Raw genomic sequence first — 14,463 nt, forward strand, 5'->3', positions numbered from 1 at the left:
GTAGGAAAATAGTTGTGTAATTGTAAAAGTTACTATCACCAATCACATAATAAATAAACAAAGTACATTTGTTTCTCTAAATTTATAAAATTTTGACTTTAATCATTACTCACTAGGCATATCAAATCCAAGTTGCCAATCAAGCATTCCCAAAAATAAAGTAAAGAAAAATCTAAATATGCCAATGCTAAATTCACTAAACAAACAACTTCAATTTTGAAATTTCCCCTACCTCTCCACCACATGCATTCCCACTTATTACATATATTCATCAATTCCCCAATGATCACAAATTCTCGCAACACTTTATCCTATATTGATTTCACATCTCTCTTCATTTTTTAAACCATCAACCCCCCCCCCCCCCCAAAAAAAAAAAAAAAAAAACACATCTCATATAAGTGTGATCATCTTCATTCCACCATCATTACAAGTTCAAAATGTTTTCTTTAAACTTTCTTGCAGCAGCCATCACCACAACCTTCATTGTCTCATCCACTCTGGCATTGTCTCCATACACAGAATTGCCACCTGATATTGCTCCTCTCCTCCCTTCCACTGGCGCCAGCGGTGCCACCCCTCCAACCGGAGCAGTCGAGCCGACAATCCCCTCCACCCACAGCCCCCCTAACCCCGATATAACGGGCTCAACTGGCCTCGGCACAGCCTTCGCGCCTACCGGCCCATTGCAAGATTCATTTGCAGTGCCTCAAGTTGGAGTCCGAGTGTTGGGAGCTTTTGGATTATTACTTTATTTGATAATTATAAGAGGTATTTAATTCTTTGTACTTAATACTATATGTTTGGGGTTCTTGATTAATAGTTATTGAATTTTAGTCACAATTCCATTTCAAGCACAAGCAAATCAACTCCAACTTCATTATTCTTGGCCTTCAACTTCATTGTATGATGCACCCAAGACATCATTCAATGAATTATGAAGTTGAAGGTTGAGTTCTTGTCTAGTATTTCTCCACCTACCCACTTGAAGCACAAACATATGAATTTGTGATTTAGGCTGCTTGATCATTTGCACGTATGCTTGTGACTGTATCGGGCATCAAATGGACAGCTTAAGATGATGTCGTTAATCGAGTATAGCTTTAAATCGTTACTTCTTTCGTGCATTTCATCAAGTGGTGCACAAATCGTTGATCGGTTTAATGAAATTGAAGGCTGGGGATTCAGTTTCACAGTTTGTTTGAAAGAGAAAAAGAGGGAAATTTGTTGTGTGTTTTCCAGTTAGGTAAATTGAAAATGCTAGCTGGAGCCACCCATTGTGATGAGAGCCATTCTCTCTCATTGGATTTCATGTTTGAGTTGATTGTTCATAAAGTGGCAGGAAATAGATATAGACTACAATATTCAGAAATGAGAGAAGAAAAATTGGATCTTTCCCAATAAATAAGATTGCATTCAGATGATACTAAACATCGTTCCATCGGAAGCAAGTCAAAGAAAAAAAACGAAAACAGCCAGTTCATTTTGATTAAATAAAGCAGGCACAATAAAAGCTTGATAGATTATCGTGTTTTTTCCCTCTCTAACCAAGTACCTCGTACCAAGCACAAACCTACAAGATGAAGCTGGTTCATCATTTCTTCTCCAGGAGCTCCTCGATGAGATCTGCTGCTTCTTGAACGGTCGTGATGCTCTGAGCACTCTCTTCCTCAACGCATATCCCAAACTCCTCCTCCAGTCCCATCACAATCTCCACCTACATGGTGAAACATTATTCATCAGTGGCTAGAGATTTACCAAGGTAAGAATATTTCGAGATTATAACGTTTATATGATTGGTAACTGCACAAGGACTATGATTAGTACAATTCAGACAAGCCATACCCGAAAAAGGGATTCATTTTCATGAGAAATTAGTATTAGCAAATAAATGAAGACATAGCTATGCTTTAATCATATTAAAGTTAGATTCTTGCATCAAATTTGAATCCATATTCTTATCTTTTATGTTAAAGTTTGGCCCTTATGCAATACAAAAGCATATACTACTTACAAAAGAAAGTTCAACAGTAAAAGCATAAAGATCGATTCAGAAAAGTATACAAAAAGAGAGTAGCTTCATTCAATTAACAATAACACACAAGAGATATATGCTATTCAATTAGAAAGAATTATATCACAGCGTTGATTAAGTATTGACACCGTTTAATAAACCAAATTTAGCATGCAGCAATACGCAATTATGAACGAGGCAAACACTAAGTATACCACAATACAGCCATAAGTGGAGAAGCATTACCGTGTCAAGAGAATCAGTACCAAGCACTTGAAACTTCGAGTCTCCAGAGACCTGTCGATCATCAGGAAGAGCCAATTGCTTCTTCACGATTTCAACCACTTTACTGACTGTCTCAGGTTTGGCCTGCTCAATGGAACAATCAAGGGCAATACTCAGTTTTGCAAGACATCTCAAAGTATTGCATCTTAGTGACGCAAATGCTAATCTTTGGTCATTTAGCATTTCTCAATTTTTTATCAAATTATCAAAGCAATGTTACTCGATGAATCATAATGTGATAACTTCAACCAATCAACCAATACAGGTAAGGGGACGGAGCTACAAGAATTATACCGCGCAGGAAATTCAGAAACAAGGCCACGGAAGCCTTTGAGAAGGGAAGCTCTTTCCGCTGAAGGAAACTGACGCCTTCCTCAAATTAGAACCCTGCTTAAGATGAAAAACACACAATTAGTAGGGGTATTTATGTTGAATTCAAAATTTTCATTTTTAACAGTGCATTTATTTTGATTTCAATAATCTAAAATGAAACTAAAGCTGCAAATCAAAACAAACTAAAACTGTGCATCATTCTTGTAAAGACTCCCCTTTTCACTAGGAGGTTTTGGAAAGTTCTCCGATATTTTTTGCAGAAACATAATTCACAACATTGTTAGTGCATTAGACACCAAATAGGACTAAATATATCTTGATAATCAGATCAACATGCAAGAATAGCAGCTTGAAATACACTCCTCAGTGACCCAAAATACAATAGTATAAAACTTCAACATTGATCAGGAAATAAAGTAAAGCGCTATTCAAATCCGATAGTGAAGAGATTCGATTTTAAACAATAGTATCAACAAATATTAAAAAAAAGAATAAAGATTTATGATTGCAGAAATACATAAGTCAGGATCCATCAAAAAGATAAGATTTTTAACATCAATCAAATTTTGATAATTGCTATAACATAAAGCCTCACAAAACCCATGCTTTACTGGAGAAAATTTAAAATAAAATCATAATTCTTTTATAGCACGAATCATAACATAGAGATCATAATAAATCAGAATTATATAAAAATCTAAAATGCATAACTACAAAAACCCAATAAAATTAAAAAAAGATACGGCAAAGCTACAAGCAAATTAAAGAACAAACCTTGGTTTGGTTGAAGGAGCAAAAGGCGGAGGAGATTGAAACAGAGGAAGCAGTGAAAGAAGCCATGGGATCAAAAGGAACAGAAAAAATGAAACAGATCTGAAATTTTCACAAGAGAAGAGAAGATGGCGGAGAGCACGAAGAGTGTGATTGTCCAGACTGAGAACATTTCTGCTGCTCTTTTATAGGCACTTTTTTTCTTGAGTTTTTGTTTTATTACTACATATTTTTTCAAATTTATTTTGTTTTTTACTACTTTAAAAATTTTTGTTTTGAAGAAATTTGAGCAATTATAATAAATGCGTGCCTTGGTTATTTTAAATAACCGTAGCGTTTTGAATTAATCAATTAATAGTTAGGTTGGCTACCCACCATTAAGGTCCATAAAAAATCAAAGTCCTAATCTATTTTGTCTAAACTTAATATCCAAATGATGTAGGCTTTAATTTATGAGAAATTTCGGAATTTGGGTCTCAATACGCCGACCATTTGAAATGAGGGATTAATTACGCTGACCTTTCGAAAAATGGGTCCGAGGCATGCGAATTTTTCGGAATAAGGGTTTTTCACCTTTTTATATTTATTCTCTTCATTTTTTTATTATTTCCCTTCCAATAATTATAAATTGTCTAAAGTCTAAACTATCCTTTAACCCAATTTCTCAAAAAATTCATTCTACTCCCTCCAAATGTCCTAAATATCAATATGCTCTCTCATATTCTCACACAACAAATTATTTTCGCTTTTGAAGTTATGAAAAATGCTTCACGATTAGGAATTTCGTGATTATTAAATTTGATACTGTAATTATATTTAACCTTATTTTCGTATTTTTGCTTATGATTGTTTCTCCCCCTTTAATCTTGTTTAGTTAATCCATAAAAAAAATATATGTAGATTATCATCCACTACTACTTCCACAAAAGCAACAACTAAAATATTAATTGGGTTAAAAGATAGTTTAGACAATTTATAATTACTGGAAGAGAAATAATAAGAAAAATGAAGAGAATAAATATAAAAAGGTGAAAAATTATTCCAAAAAATTCGCATGCCTCGCACCCATATTTCGAAAGGTCAACGTAATTAATCCCTCATTTCGAAAGGTCAGCGTATTGAGACCCAAATTCCGAAATTTCTCTTAATGTATATATGTAGGCGACAAACCTGACCTTCTCTCATAAAAAAACATAATACTAATAAAATCACGTGGTATGATTAGATCCTAAGGTTTAAAAATTGGAGCAATTAATATGTTTTTTGAATCTATTCTTTTGAGAGAGAGAGAGAAGAGGGTGCGAGAAGGAATGCAGATTGGGCCCAACTGAAGGAGAGGAGGAAGAAAGGTATGAAGATAATAGCAGTGGAGGATGGATGAACAGAATGATGGAGCGGAAGACATTGGGAGGTTTTGTTGGGAGAGGCAGGGCAATTTTCAAGAGGTTTAAATGTCTGAATCGAGCTGAGAAATGCATGTGTGCCGCGGCGACAATCTAGTCTGATTATGTTTAAAACATTTATTAGATCGACAATGACAACGACGTGCTTAGTGCTTGGCTTAAGCACGCCGCCACATGAGGTTGCTTGATCATCATGCATGAAAAGGACCGCGTAAAATGATGTAGTTCATCGTGTGTAGATAAAAATCATTCCATCGGAAGCAAGTCAGTCGAAAAAAAGAAACGGACAACTGCAAATGATAACAAGCCAGTTCATTTTGATGAAATAAAGCAAGCACAATAAAAGCTGGATAGGTTTTAGCATTTTTTCCCCTCTCTAACCAAGCACAAACCCTACGAGAGATGAAGCTGTCGTTCATCATTTCTTCTCCAGGAGTTCCTCGATGAGATCTGCTGCTTCTTGAACGGTAGTGATGCTCTGAGCACTCTCTTCCTCAACGCATATCCCAAACTCCTCCTCCAGTCCCATCACAATCTCCACCTATATGGCGAAACATTATTTATCAGTGGCTACAGATTTACCAAGGTAATAACAGTTCGAGAGTATATCGTTTATATAATTTGAGCAAAATTTACTGCCCGAAAATGACCTTCATATTCATGAGAAATTAGTATTATAAATGAAAAATGCATAGCTATACATTAAACATCTTATAGTTAGATTCTTGCATCAAATCCAAATCCTATTCTTATCTTTTATGTTAAAGTTCCTTATGCTATACAAAAGCATAGATTTTACTTCCAACAGAAAGCATAAAGATGATTCAGAAAAGTATACAAAAAGAGAGACCTAATTAGCTTCATTCAATAAATAATAACACATGAGATATATGCTATTCAATTAAACAGCATTAGATCACAGCATTGATTAAGTAATGATGCCGTATAACAATCCACATTTAGCATGCTGCAATACGCAGTTAGGAAGGAAGCAATCAGTAAGTATACCACAAATTCCACACTGTGGCCATAATTGGGGAAGTATTACCGTGTCAAGAGAATCAGCACCAAGCACTTGAAACTTCGAGTCTCCAGACACCTGTCGATCATCAGGAAGAGCCAATTGCTTCTTCACGATTTCAACCACTTTATTGACTGTGTCGGGTTTGGCCTGCTTAATGGTACAAACAATCAAGAACTGTACTCAGTTTTCCAAGACATCTCAAAGTTTATTGCACCTTAATGGTGCAAAAGCTAATTTTTGGTCATTTAGCATTTCTCAATTCTTTATCAAAGTATCTAAAGCAACACTACTCGATGAAGCATAATGTGAGAACTTCAACCAAACAACCAATGGTGTTAAGGGACGAAGCTACAAGAATTATACCGCGCAGGAAATTCGGAAGCGAGGAAACGGAAGCCTCTGAGAAGGGAAGCTCTTTCCACTGAAGGAAACTGACACCTTCCTCAAATTAGAACCCTGCTAAAGATGAAAAACACACAGTTAGAAGGTGTACTTATGTTGAATTCAAAATTTTCATTTTAACAGTATATTTATGTCGAATTCAATAATCTAAAATGAACTACAGCTGCAAATCAAAACAAACTAAAACTTTGCATCATTCTTGTAAAGACCTCCCTTTTAATTAGGAGGCTTTAGTGAGTTCTTCGATATTTTTAGCAGGAAACATAATTCACAACATTGTTAGTGCATTAGATACCAAACGAGATCAAATATTTCTTGATAATCACATCAACATGCAAGAATATGAGCTTGAAATACAGTTTATACTCAGAGACCCAAAATACAATATAAAACTTCAACATTAATCAGGAAATAAAGTCATACTACTATAATAAACCATAAGCGTTATTCAAATCCGGTGGCCTAATGAAAAGATTCGATTTTTAAACATAATCAACAAATACTACTAAAGAAAACAATATAGATACTTATAATTGAATGAATCAAATACATAACCCACGATCCATCAGAAAGATGAGATTTTTAAAACATCAATCAAATTTTGTAATCCAATTGCTATCACTAAAACCCCAGAATACACAAAGCCTCACAAAACCATACTCCACGGGGAAATTTAAAAATAAAATCATAATTCTGTAAGCACGAATCATAACTAGAGATCATAAAAATCAGAATCATCTAAGAAATCGAAAATGCAACACTACAAAAAAAACCCAATAAATTTTAAAAAGCTAGAAACAAATGAAAGAACAAACCTGGGTTCGGTTGAAGGAGCAAAAGGCGGAGGAGATAGAAACAGAGGAAGCAGTGAAAGAAGCCATGGGATCAAAAGGAAGAGTAAAAAATGAAATGGATCTGAAAATTTGGGAAGAGGAAAGAAGAGATGGTGGCGGAGAGCACGAAGAGTGTGAATGTCTCGAGTGTGAAGATTTCTGCTGCACATTTATAGGCACTTTTTTCTTGAGTTTTTGTTACTTCCAATTTTTTTCATTGCTTGTATCGAAATTGAATGCAGTTTTCATGGAATCTTTGAAAAAACAATTCGTTTTTTTGTTTTTTATTTGACGTAAATCGAAAATGGTAGTTGTATTTGAGTATGAATTAATAGTTAATACACAATTAATTTTCTATTATAAAATTTTTGCTAAACGGTTTATTAAACTATCTTTATGGGTATAAATCGAGAAAAAATACCTCTATCACCGTACGGATTATAACAAACTAATATATAAATTATAAAAAAAACTTACTAAGAAGGGTTGTAAAAATACCATTATGAATAATTAATGACAATGTAACAAAAATAGATTAGGGGCCATAGGTTGGCTACCCACCATAAAGGTTCATAAAAAATCTAAGTCCTAATTTAATTTGCCTAAACTTGATTAAGGAAGTTTTAATAGCACCATATGATGTAGGCTTTAGTATTTAAATTTAGGATTCAAACGTCAATTTCTCTTATTTGAAAAACTTGATAATAGAAGTGATTTATCTTTCTAATAAAAAAAATCACACGACACCAATAGATCTAAATATTTAAAAATCGATTCAATAAATAAATTGATGAAGCTATTGATTCATAATTCAATCGGTCTGATCAACCATTAATCTATTTTTTATTCCATCCATATGAGAAAGGGGAAATGAGGAGTGAGACTGTGTGAGAGAGAGGGGCGGAGAAGGAAGGCAGAGTCGGTCCAACTGAAGGAGAGGAGGGAAGAAAGGTGGTGATGGTGGAGATTAGTGGCAGATATATAGTGGTTGTTTTGAATTGAACATAGACATACCTTGTAGATTTTTACAAAGGTGAATAGGAGATGACTGTGAAATAAAAAAATTAAAATATATTCTATCTTATTCGGTTTATGATAGAACCAACTAATTTCCTTGATTCATAATGTATCAATGTAAAGCGGTTTAAATGTCCGAATCAAACCGGGGAATGCATCAGTGTCGTGGTTGAACCGATTGAATCGATGATCTTGTCTGATCCGGTTTAAAACACTTACTAGATCACTACTACTAAGGGTAATAATAGCAACGTGCTAAATAAACACGTCGCCACATGATTTTTCTGATTTTTTAAAATTATTTTATAATTACCTATTTTGGTAGATCTACAATTTGACGGTTGTTACTAGGGGATTTAAATTATATTCATATTTTTCATTAATAAGTACTCCGTATTGAAGACATTTTTTAAGTATCTAAATCTTATATCAAACAGAAAAGCAAAACAAAAGATATTTGATAACAAAGTCATAAGAAACTTTTTAATTAATCCTTTATTGACTTGATGTTATTCGAGCTAAAATATTTTGTTTATAATCCTCGTTTTTCTTGATCTATTTAAGAGCAATTGTAGCCACCTAGAATATCGCTTCAGCTGTAACCATCAACATATTTGACGACCTAGGATCATAGCATTGAAGACTTATAAAATAACCTAATGTTTACTATTATTTCAATTTTTGGGCACATTTTTTACATGATTCATGTCTCATCTATGGAAGCTTGAGTTTGAAAATGTGATTAATCCAAAACATAGTAGTAATAAATAAAGTAGTAGTAAATAGTACTAATAAAAAATAAAACGCACGAAAAATTAATCAACTTACAACTAGTCCTGTCCATTATGACAAAAACTAAATCAAAATTAGCTGACATAATTTATGCTTCCATTATTATTCCGGAGAAGTTACAATATACAAATAACAACAATTACAACATGCTATACATATTACATAGCTAGTTAAATAGCAAGACCAAATACACACAGCCTTGCTAACAAAAAAATACACACCAAAATCTGGTGTTTTTGTAAAACCAGACAATTTGAAAACCACTCTCTCTCTGCTTGAAGTCTACACTAATCTAGAGGCCCAAATATATACTATAAGCTTAATAATGAAAACACGAAAAGCAGAAAACTTGAGTTTTGGAAGTCATGATTACTTGGCTTCTTCTGCAGGCCACTGATGCAAACTTTGTTCCGTCGGGGAGCCCGGCACGTAGGGGACGAAGCCGCGGCCACCAAAGACGGGGCGCATGAAGGCGTCATCGAATTTCCTCCAGTAGTAGTGGACAGTGCGAGTGGGCGTCGTGAGAAGCATGCGCAGGCCGCTCGGGCGGACTGCAGGCTCCTGCACTCCATCAGCCCCATACACCTGCCCGGTTGTGTTGAAGAGCTCGGAATCCGAATCCTGACTGGCAAGAAGCGGCACGGTGAAGGACTTGGGCGTGCCAGGCTCTGAAGACATTGATCTGTTGAGCTCTTTTGATGACGGCATCAAGAATCTCACCAGTGGTTTTGTGATCAGCCCACAAACCTGCATCAGTGTAGAGAATTATTCACACACAAAGGGGCAAGGAGGGGCTTAAACCCCCCCCCCACCAAGCCAATTCTTTGTCCGCATCATTAATTTATTCGAATTTCGTGCAAATTGATGAGCAAATCCCTCCATCAATGAACCGGAAGCTGAGAATTCGTTGCAGTGCTGTTAAACACTCATGCCACAATAGTAGTAGTATTTAAGATATCTTACCACGGTGCTGAAGAGCACGACCGTTATGGTGCTGGTGATCATGATGGCATTGCCGCGTAACTGGGTGTGGCCTGCCCTGGTAAACTGCGCGGGATTTAGAAAAAGTGGGGTTAATAAGATATGGACTGGTGCCAGTGGATATAGTGTAAGACGGTCAGACCAGTAATGACTCGGACTCATGCACTATACAAAGCAGAAAAATTACAAACATGATGGAGCTGAGGATTTTACCTGGTTGTAAGCAAGAGCCATAGATACAGCACCTCGCATAAGTCCAGCCCACCATATGGTAATCTGCAATCGAGGTAGGTGAAACAATGCAGAGGGAAGTAGATAAAGTTTTGCATAGTTGGAATGAAGATTATAGAGTTCGTACTTGCTGATGAAAGCCGATTTTCTCACGTTCTGACTTCTTGAAGTTGGACAAATATGACAAAGGAAAAACAAAGGCTGCTCTTCCAACCAAGATCAGACCAAGTATAATTGCACTGACTTTGACTGAGGTTCTTGGGCTGAAAAATGGAATGCGATGAAGTGATGGTACAGAAAACTTATGGATCGGGGAAAATAGTACGGTGTGTAATAGTTACCTGTCACTTACAACCCTCCACTTCTCGATGTCCAGAGTATCTATGCCAACATACAGAAATATGAATGTCTCAGCAACAAATGACATTGTTGCAAAGGTGTGTCTGCATTATGGTTTAAGATGTACTTTGATCAGTAGAAAACATGAAGCAAAGAGAAGTGGAAGCAGCAAAAGAAAGAACTTGACCGAACGGTCTAAAAAGTTTAAGGCGGTATTGTACTTAGTTGTAACTCTCGAGTTCTGAGTCACATTATGCCAGGTGTAATGTGACATTACAATCCCACAAAAGAAGACGGTGAGGATCCCGCTTAAATAGAATAACTGCAAGACGACTCTCATGTTATACAGAAAGTTTAATCCCATACTGCTGGAATGTAGAACACTCTATATAGTCACTACTAAGTTGAACCTTATAAGCAGCAAAAAAACTTACTTCTGCCGACATGTATGATAGGTAAGCCATGAGCATCATGATCGCAACCTCACGATCAGTTGAGTGCCTGCAGTTGATCAGAGTACTTAATTTTTTATTCATGTTAGAAGTGAGAATTCAGTTTCTTAGAAGTCTTTGTAAATTATGTAAGCTCTTGTGAAGTAGCAATTTTCAACTGTCAGACATGATTTATATGATACAAAGGCACACTATTGCTCCTGTCACCAACCTTCCAAAATAAAGCTTCTTTATGATATATGCGCTGAGCAGTCCAAGCTGCAGTGAGAACAGGATGTTAAGCAACATGTAGTAAATGGTATTTCGGAAGATAAAATGAATTCACACATCCACCCCCCCTCACCGGAAAATAAGAAAAGGAAAGAGTAACTCACGAAAACACCCAACGCAGTGCTTGAGATGAATAAATATATAAAATTTCCAATCAGCTGCAAAGCTATAGTTGAATTGATACGAGTAAGGTCAAAATCCTGGATTGCGTTGAAAAGCACGACCGATGTTGCATCATTTACAACGCCTTCTCCAAACACTAGACTGTAAAGTAGTGGAGTCTCATCCTGACATAGCACCTGTAACATTACAACCATGCTGCTTCAGCCCATAAAGAATTTTTTTCAATTAAAAAATTTCAACAGCAAACAAACAAAGCCACAAACTGAACCTGCAATGTACAAACAGAATCTGTTGCAGCAAAAATAGCTCCAATTGCTGGAAAAGCAAAAGGCGGTTAAAAGCAGAGATGAACAAAAATATTTAAATGTGTGTGTACGCACAAGAGGGGCAAAAGGAAAAGGAGAGGTCTTACCAAGATAATCCCCAATATCAAGACCAAGATCCATTTCCCCAAAGATGGCAATAGCACCTGCCATAACATATAAGATTTAGAGTAAATTCACATTTTCACAGATAAATAATAAGGAAAAATTATTTTGAAGATAATAGTTCTATTTTCCAGCACAAGCTAGCCCTGTTCTCCCCTATCTTTTCATTCTCTCTCTCCACTTCATAAGTTTCCTCATGCGAAACAAGAACCCTCCCTCAAGATGTATAAAATACAAAACAAGTACTGTGTGAACTGATTTTCAATGAGTTGTAATTCTATGTATGATTTTCATCTGAAAATAGCATTGTTAGCCTGTAACATTGGAAGAGCACTGCAATAAACTGCACACACACATGGCTTTCCGTTTTCAGGTTAAAGAAATTTAGTTCAAACCATACAAAAGAAAAGAAAGTAAAAGGTATTACATGACAATTTGCATCATGATAAACACAGGATAGCATAGAATGATATGTCAACAGGCAAGAATAGCCTTTGTGGCAATAAATAAGCATAACTGAGATATATTAAAGGTAGATTGCCATACCTAGTGATATGATTGTGAAAGATACTAGTGTACCAATTGCTCCAAACATCATTATAGTCGCAAAATTGCGGAAGAATTGTTTCTTTTTGACCTGGAACCTGATTTTTAAATTGAGTAATGAAGTGTGCTCAAAATATACTCTGTGGTTAATACTTTAAACCGTCCCTAAAATATAATGTAAAACAGATGTGTAATTGATAGAATGAAAACGGCTTCCAGTTTGTATGTTATTTTGCTCTTATACTCTTATATTCACCTTACTACTAATGAAAATCAACACAGGAAGTTCCAAATCAAACGTGTGCTCTGCACATATCTTGTGTGAGGAAGCTGTGCACTTCAATAAGGAAATCATCCATGCACAATTTTCATAATTTCAAAAAACGCATAAACAGTGTGATGTTTATAAAAAGGAGGTTCTATAGAGTCCAGCATTGGTGTGCATAAAACATGAGAGCTAGATGTATATTTACATGTCCCAAATCAAAATGACTTCTTGATCTTCATTTCATGTTAGCAGTCAAATCCTGGTTCAGATTAACTGTTCCCGAGTGCCTCCATACTTGCCAAATTACTCCTGCTTAATTGTATTATCTTGATATACTTAGTTGTTTCACAGGATAGTAATGAAAAACACACAACAAAAGGTAATAACTCCTAGACTGCAAAGTAATCATTAGTTTTAAAAAATAGACAAAGTTAAACTAAACTGCCAAACAATTGGACTCAAAAAACTAAAGAGGCACACAACTAAGTAAACTTGTGCTCATATAGTAGAAAAATATTACCCAGCATTGAAGATGATTGGAGGAAGGAGATAAATGAAGAAAAGATCTTCGCTGAACACAAAAAGGTGTGTGTTTTTCCCTTCACTTAGAAGTAAAATCACAACTCCAGTTCCCAAACCCTGTCAATTGAGTTGCTAGTAACCATTTAAAGGATCAAAGATACACATAATCACTAAAATATGTCATCTGAATCACAGACAGTCTCCTCCTGAAGCACAGAGAAAATGCATAGAAGATAAATACTCACAATAATAAGGGCAGTGATTGATTCATTTATCCAACGACTTTCCTCCAATAGATGACCGATCACAATACACGCGCAGAGGAGCGTGACAAACAAGGTGATCGAGACCACTGATTTATGGTCAGAGGTTGATAGACTTCCCGCCGTCTCCACCACAGATCTCAAATCAGTCCCCATTGCTTCCTACATTCATATTTTCCCACAATTTGGCAAGAGTAGCATATTTTTTAGACAACTGAAGATTCTGCACTCAAGGATTAAAGCATTTATGCTATATTGGTATAGATTAATTACCATGATAAATAGCAAAACATAACGAGGTGAATCCAATAAAACCAAATAGATTTCACGAGCATGCACTTATTAAATTTAACAATTTAATCAATCTAATAATCAAACTCGGCTAACATCTAATAATCAATCTCACATATCCTGCCCCAGATGCGTGATTTTTACTACTTTGTCCACATCATATAAACATTTAAAAATATTACATCAATTATTTTGTGAATTATTCAATTCTAAATCATCTAACACGATCGAAATGCAACCATCCACATCAATAATTCATTAAATGAAAAGAAAAGCAAATACGGCAACATGATTGCGGAAAGGAACACAAAACCACCAACTTTGCCGCGAAACTACATTCCAAACAAACCGATATTACCTGCGGAGTCCGAGACAAAAAACTTGTATCAATATTGAACTCCGAACTCCGCTCGCGAGCGATGTCAGCTTTCGAATTCCAAACGCGAACACAAATTTCGTTTTTTCAAGCTACGTTTCCTTTCAGAACGGGGCAAATCGACGCCAAAAAACAGCTGAACAGCGGAGAAACGTTAATGCGGCAAAACAAAGGCTATTTTTTCTCATTCAAATACAGCGAGGAAATTGAAGATTCCAGAAGCGCTCCATATAAAATCACGGATTAGTACACAGCTTTGAAAAAGTTCTGCCAAAGATCGTCTCTACATTGATTACGCTTGAATTGGAAACCAACTATGCATAAAATTGTGGAAGTGTGTGTTGTGTGTGAAAGAGAGGGAAAATCGATCGCGCAAATGAAGAGTCCATTTATGGAAATATATATACTGCACACAACGTGAATGTGGGAGTGAAAAAGAATGGAGTCTGGTTTTTTGCTTTTCATTTTTTTTCTAAAGACAGAAAAACCTAGTAATTAT

At 35.7% G+C, this 14,463-nt stretch overlaps 2 protein-coding genes and 1 pseudogene across 5 annotated transcripts; all 3 read right to left on the bottom strand.

The window, feature by feature from the left end:
- Nucleotides 1–1,393: 1,393 nt before the first annotated feature.
- On the bottom strand, nucleotides 1,394–3,682 carry LOC121767242 (annotated as a pseudogene).
- Nucleotides 3,683–5,040: 1,358 nt separating this feature from the next.
- On the bottom strand, nucleotides 5,041–7,312 carry LOC121769384 (acyl carrier protein 1, chloroplastic-like). 2 transcript variants are annotated; one of them, XM_042166179.1, is made up of 4 exons: nucleotides 7,048–7,312; nucleotides 6,194–6,289; nucleotides 5,855–5,977; nucleotides 5,041–5,347 (listed from the first exon to the last, which is right to left on the bottom strand). In XM_042166179.1, the coding sequence occupies exons 1-4, from the start codon at nucleotides 7,111–7,113 to the stop codon at nucleotides 5,225–5,227; spliced, it is 408 nt and encodes a 135-aa protein (XP_042022113.1). In that variant the 5' UTR covers nucleotides 7,114–7,312; the 3' UTR covers nucleotides 5,041–5,224. The 2 variants fall into 2 exon arrangements, with proteins under 2 accessions (XP_042022113.1, XP_042022114.1); XM_042166180.1 differs by having other exon boundaries at nucleotides 6,194–6,286; nucleotides 7,048–7,305.
- Nucleotides 7,313–8,948: 1,636 nt separating this feature from the next.
- Nucleotides 8,949–14,385, bottom strand: LOC121768672 (sodium/hydrogen exchanger 2-like). 3 transcript variants are annotated; one of them, XM_042165216.1, is made up of 15 exons: nucleotides 13,947–14,385; nucleotides 13,280–13,459; nucleotides 13,033–13,151; nucleotides 12,245–12,342; nucleotides 11,683–11,739; nucleotides 11,539–11,585; nucleotides 11,252–11,446; nucleotides 11,089–11,135; nucleotides 10,860–10,926; nucleotides 10,647–10,747; nucleotides 10,428–10,529; nucleotides 10,214–10,349; nucleotides 10,069–10,131; nucleotides 9,838–9,921; nucleotides 8,949–9,621 (listed from the first exon to the last, which is right to left on the bottom strand). In XM_042165216.1, exons 2-15 carry the CDS (start codon nucleotides 13,451–13,453, stop codon nucleotides 9,244–9,246), a joined length of 1,668 nt encoding a protein of 555 aa, XP_042021150.1. In that variant the 5' UTR covers nucleotides 13,454–13,459; nucleotides 13,947–14,385; the 3' UTR covers nucleotides 8,949–9,243. The 3 variants fall into 3 exon arrangements, with proteins under 3 accessions (XP_042021150.1, XP_042021151.1, XP_042021152.1); XM_042165217.1 differs by having other exon boundaries at nucleotides 13,280–13,520; XM_042165218.1 differs by lacking the exon at nucleotides 13,947–14,385 and having other exon boundaries at nucleotides 12,718–13,151; nucleotides 13,280–13,309.
- Between the last annotated feature and the right edge of the window lie 78 nt (nucleotides 14,386–14,463).

This window comes from Salvia splendens, chromosome 15 (assembly GCF_004379255.2).
Source record: "Salvia splendens isolate huo1 chromosome 15, SspV2, whole genome shotgun sequence".
In the NCBI taxonomy this organism is placed as follows: Eukaryota; Viridiplantae; Streptophyta; class Magnoliopsida; order Lamiales; family Lamiaceae; genus Salvia; species Salvia splendens.

What these genes read in the sequence shown, in the direction of transcription:
- LOC121769384 (XM_042166179.1), bottom strand. Translation starts at nt 7,113, where the DNA reads ATGGCTTCTTTCACTGCTTCCTCTGTTTCTATCTCCTCCGCCTTTTGC. An exon ending in GCTCCTTCAACCGAACCCAG is followed by an intron (nt 6,290 to 7,047) that starts GTTTGTTCTTTC and finishes TTTCATCTTTAG; the next exon opens with CAGGGTTCTAATTTGAGGAA. An exon ending in GCTTCCGAATTTCCTGCGCG is followed by an intron (nt 5,978 to 6,193) that starts GTATAATTCTTG and finishes ACCATTAAGCAG; the next exon opens with GCCAAACCCGACACAGTCAA.
- LOC121768672 (XM_042165216.1), bottom strand. Translation starts at nt 13,453, where the DNA reads ATGGGGACTGATTTGAGATCTGTGGTGGAGACGGCGGGAAGTCTATCA. An exon ending in AACTCGAGAGTTACAACTAA is followed by an intron (nt 10,530 to 10,646) that starts GTACAATACCGC and finishes ACCATAATGCAG; the next exon opens with ACACACCTTTGCAACAATGT. An exon ending in TCGTGCTCTTCAGCACCGTG is followed by an intron (nt 9,622 to 9,837) that starts GTAAGATATCTT and finishes ACACTGATGCAG; the next exon opens with GTTTGTGGGCTGATCACAAA.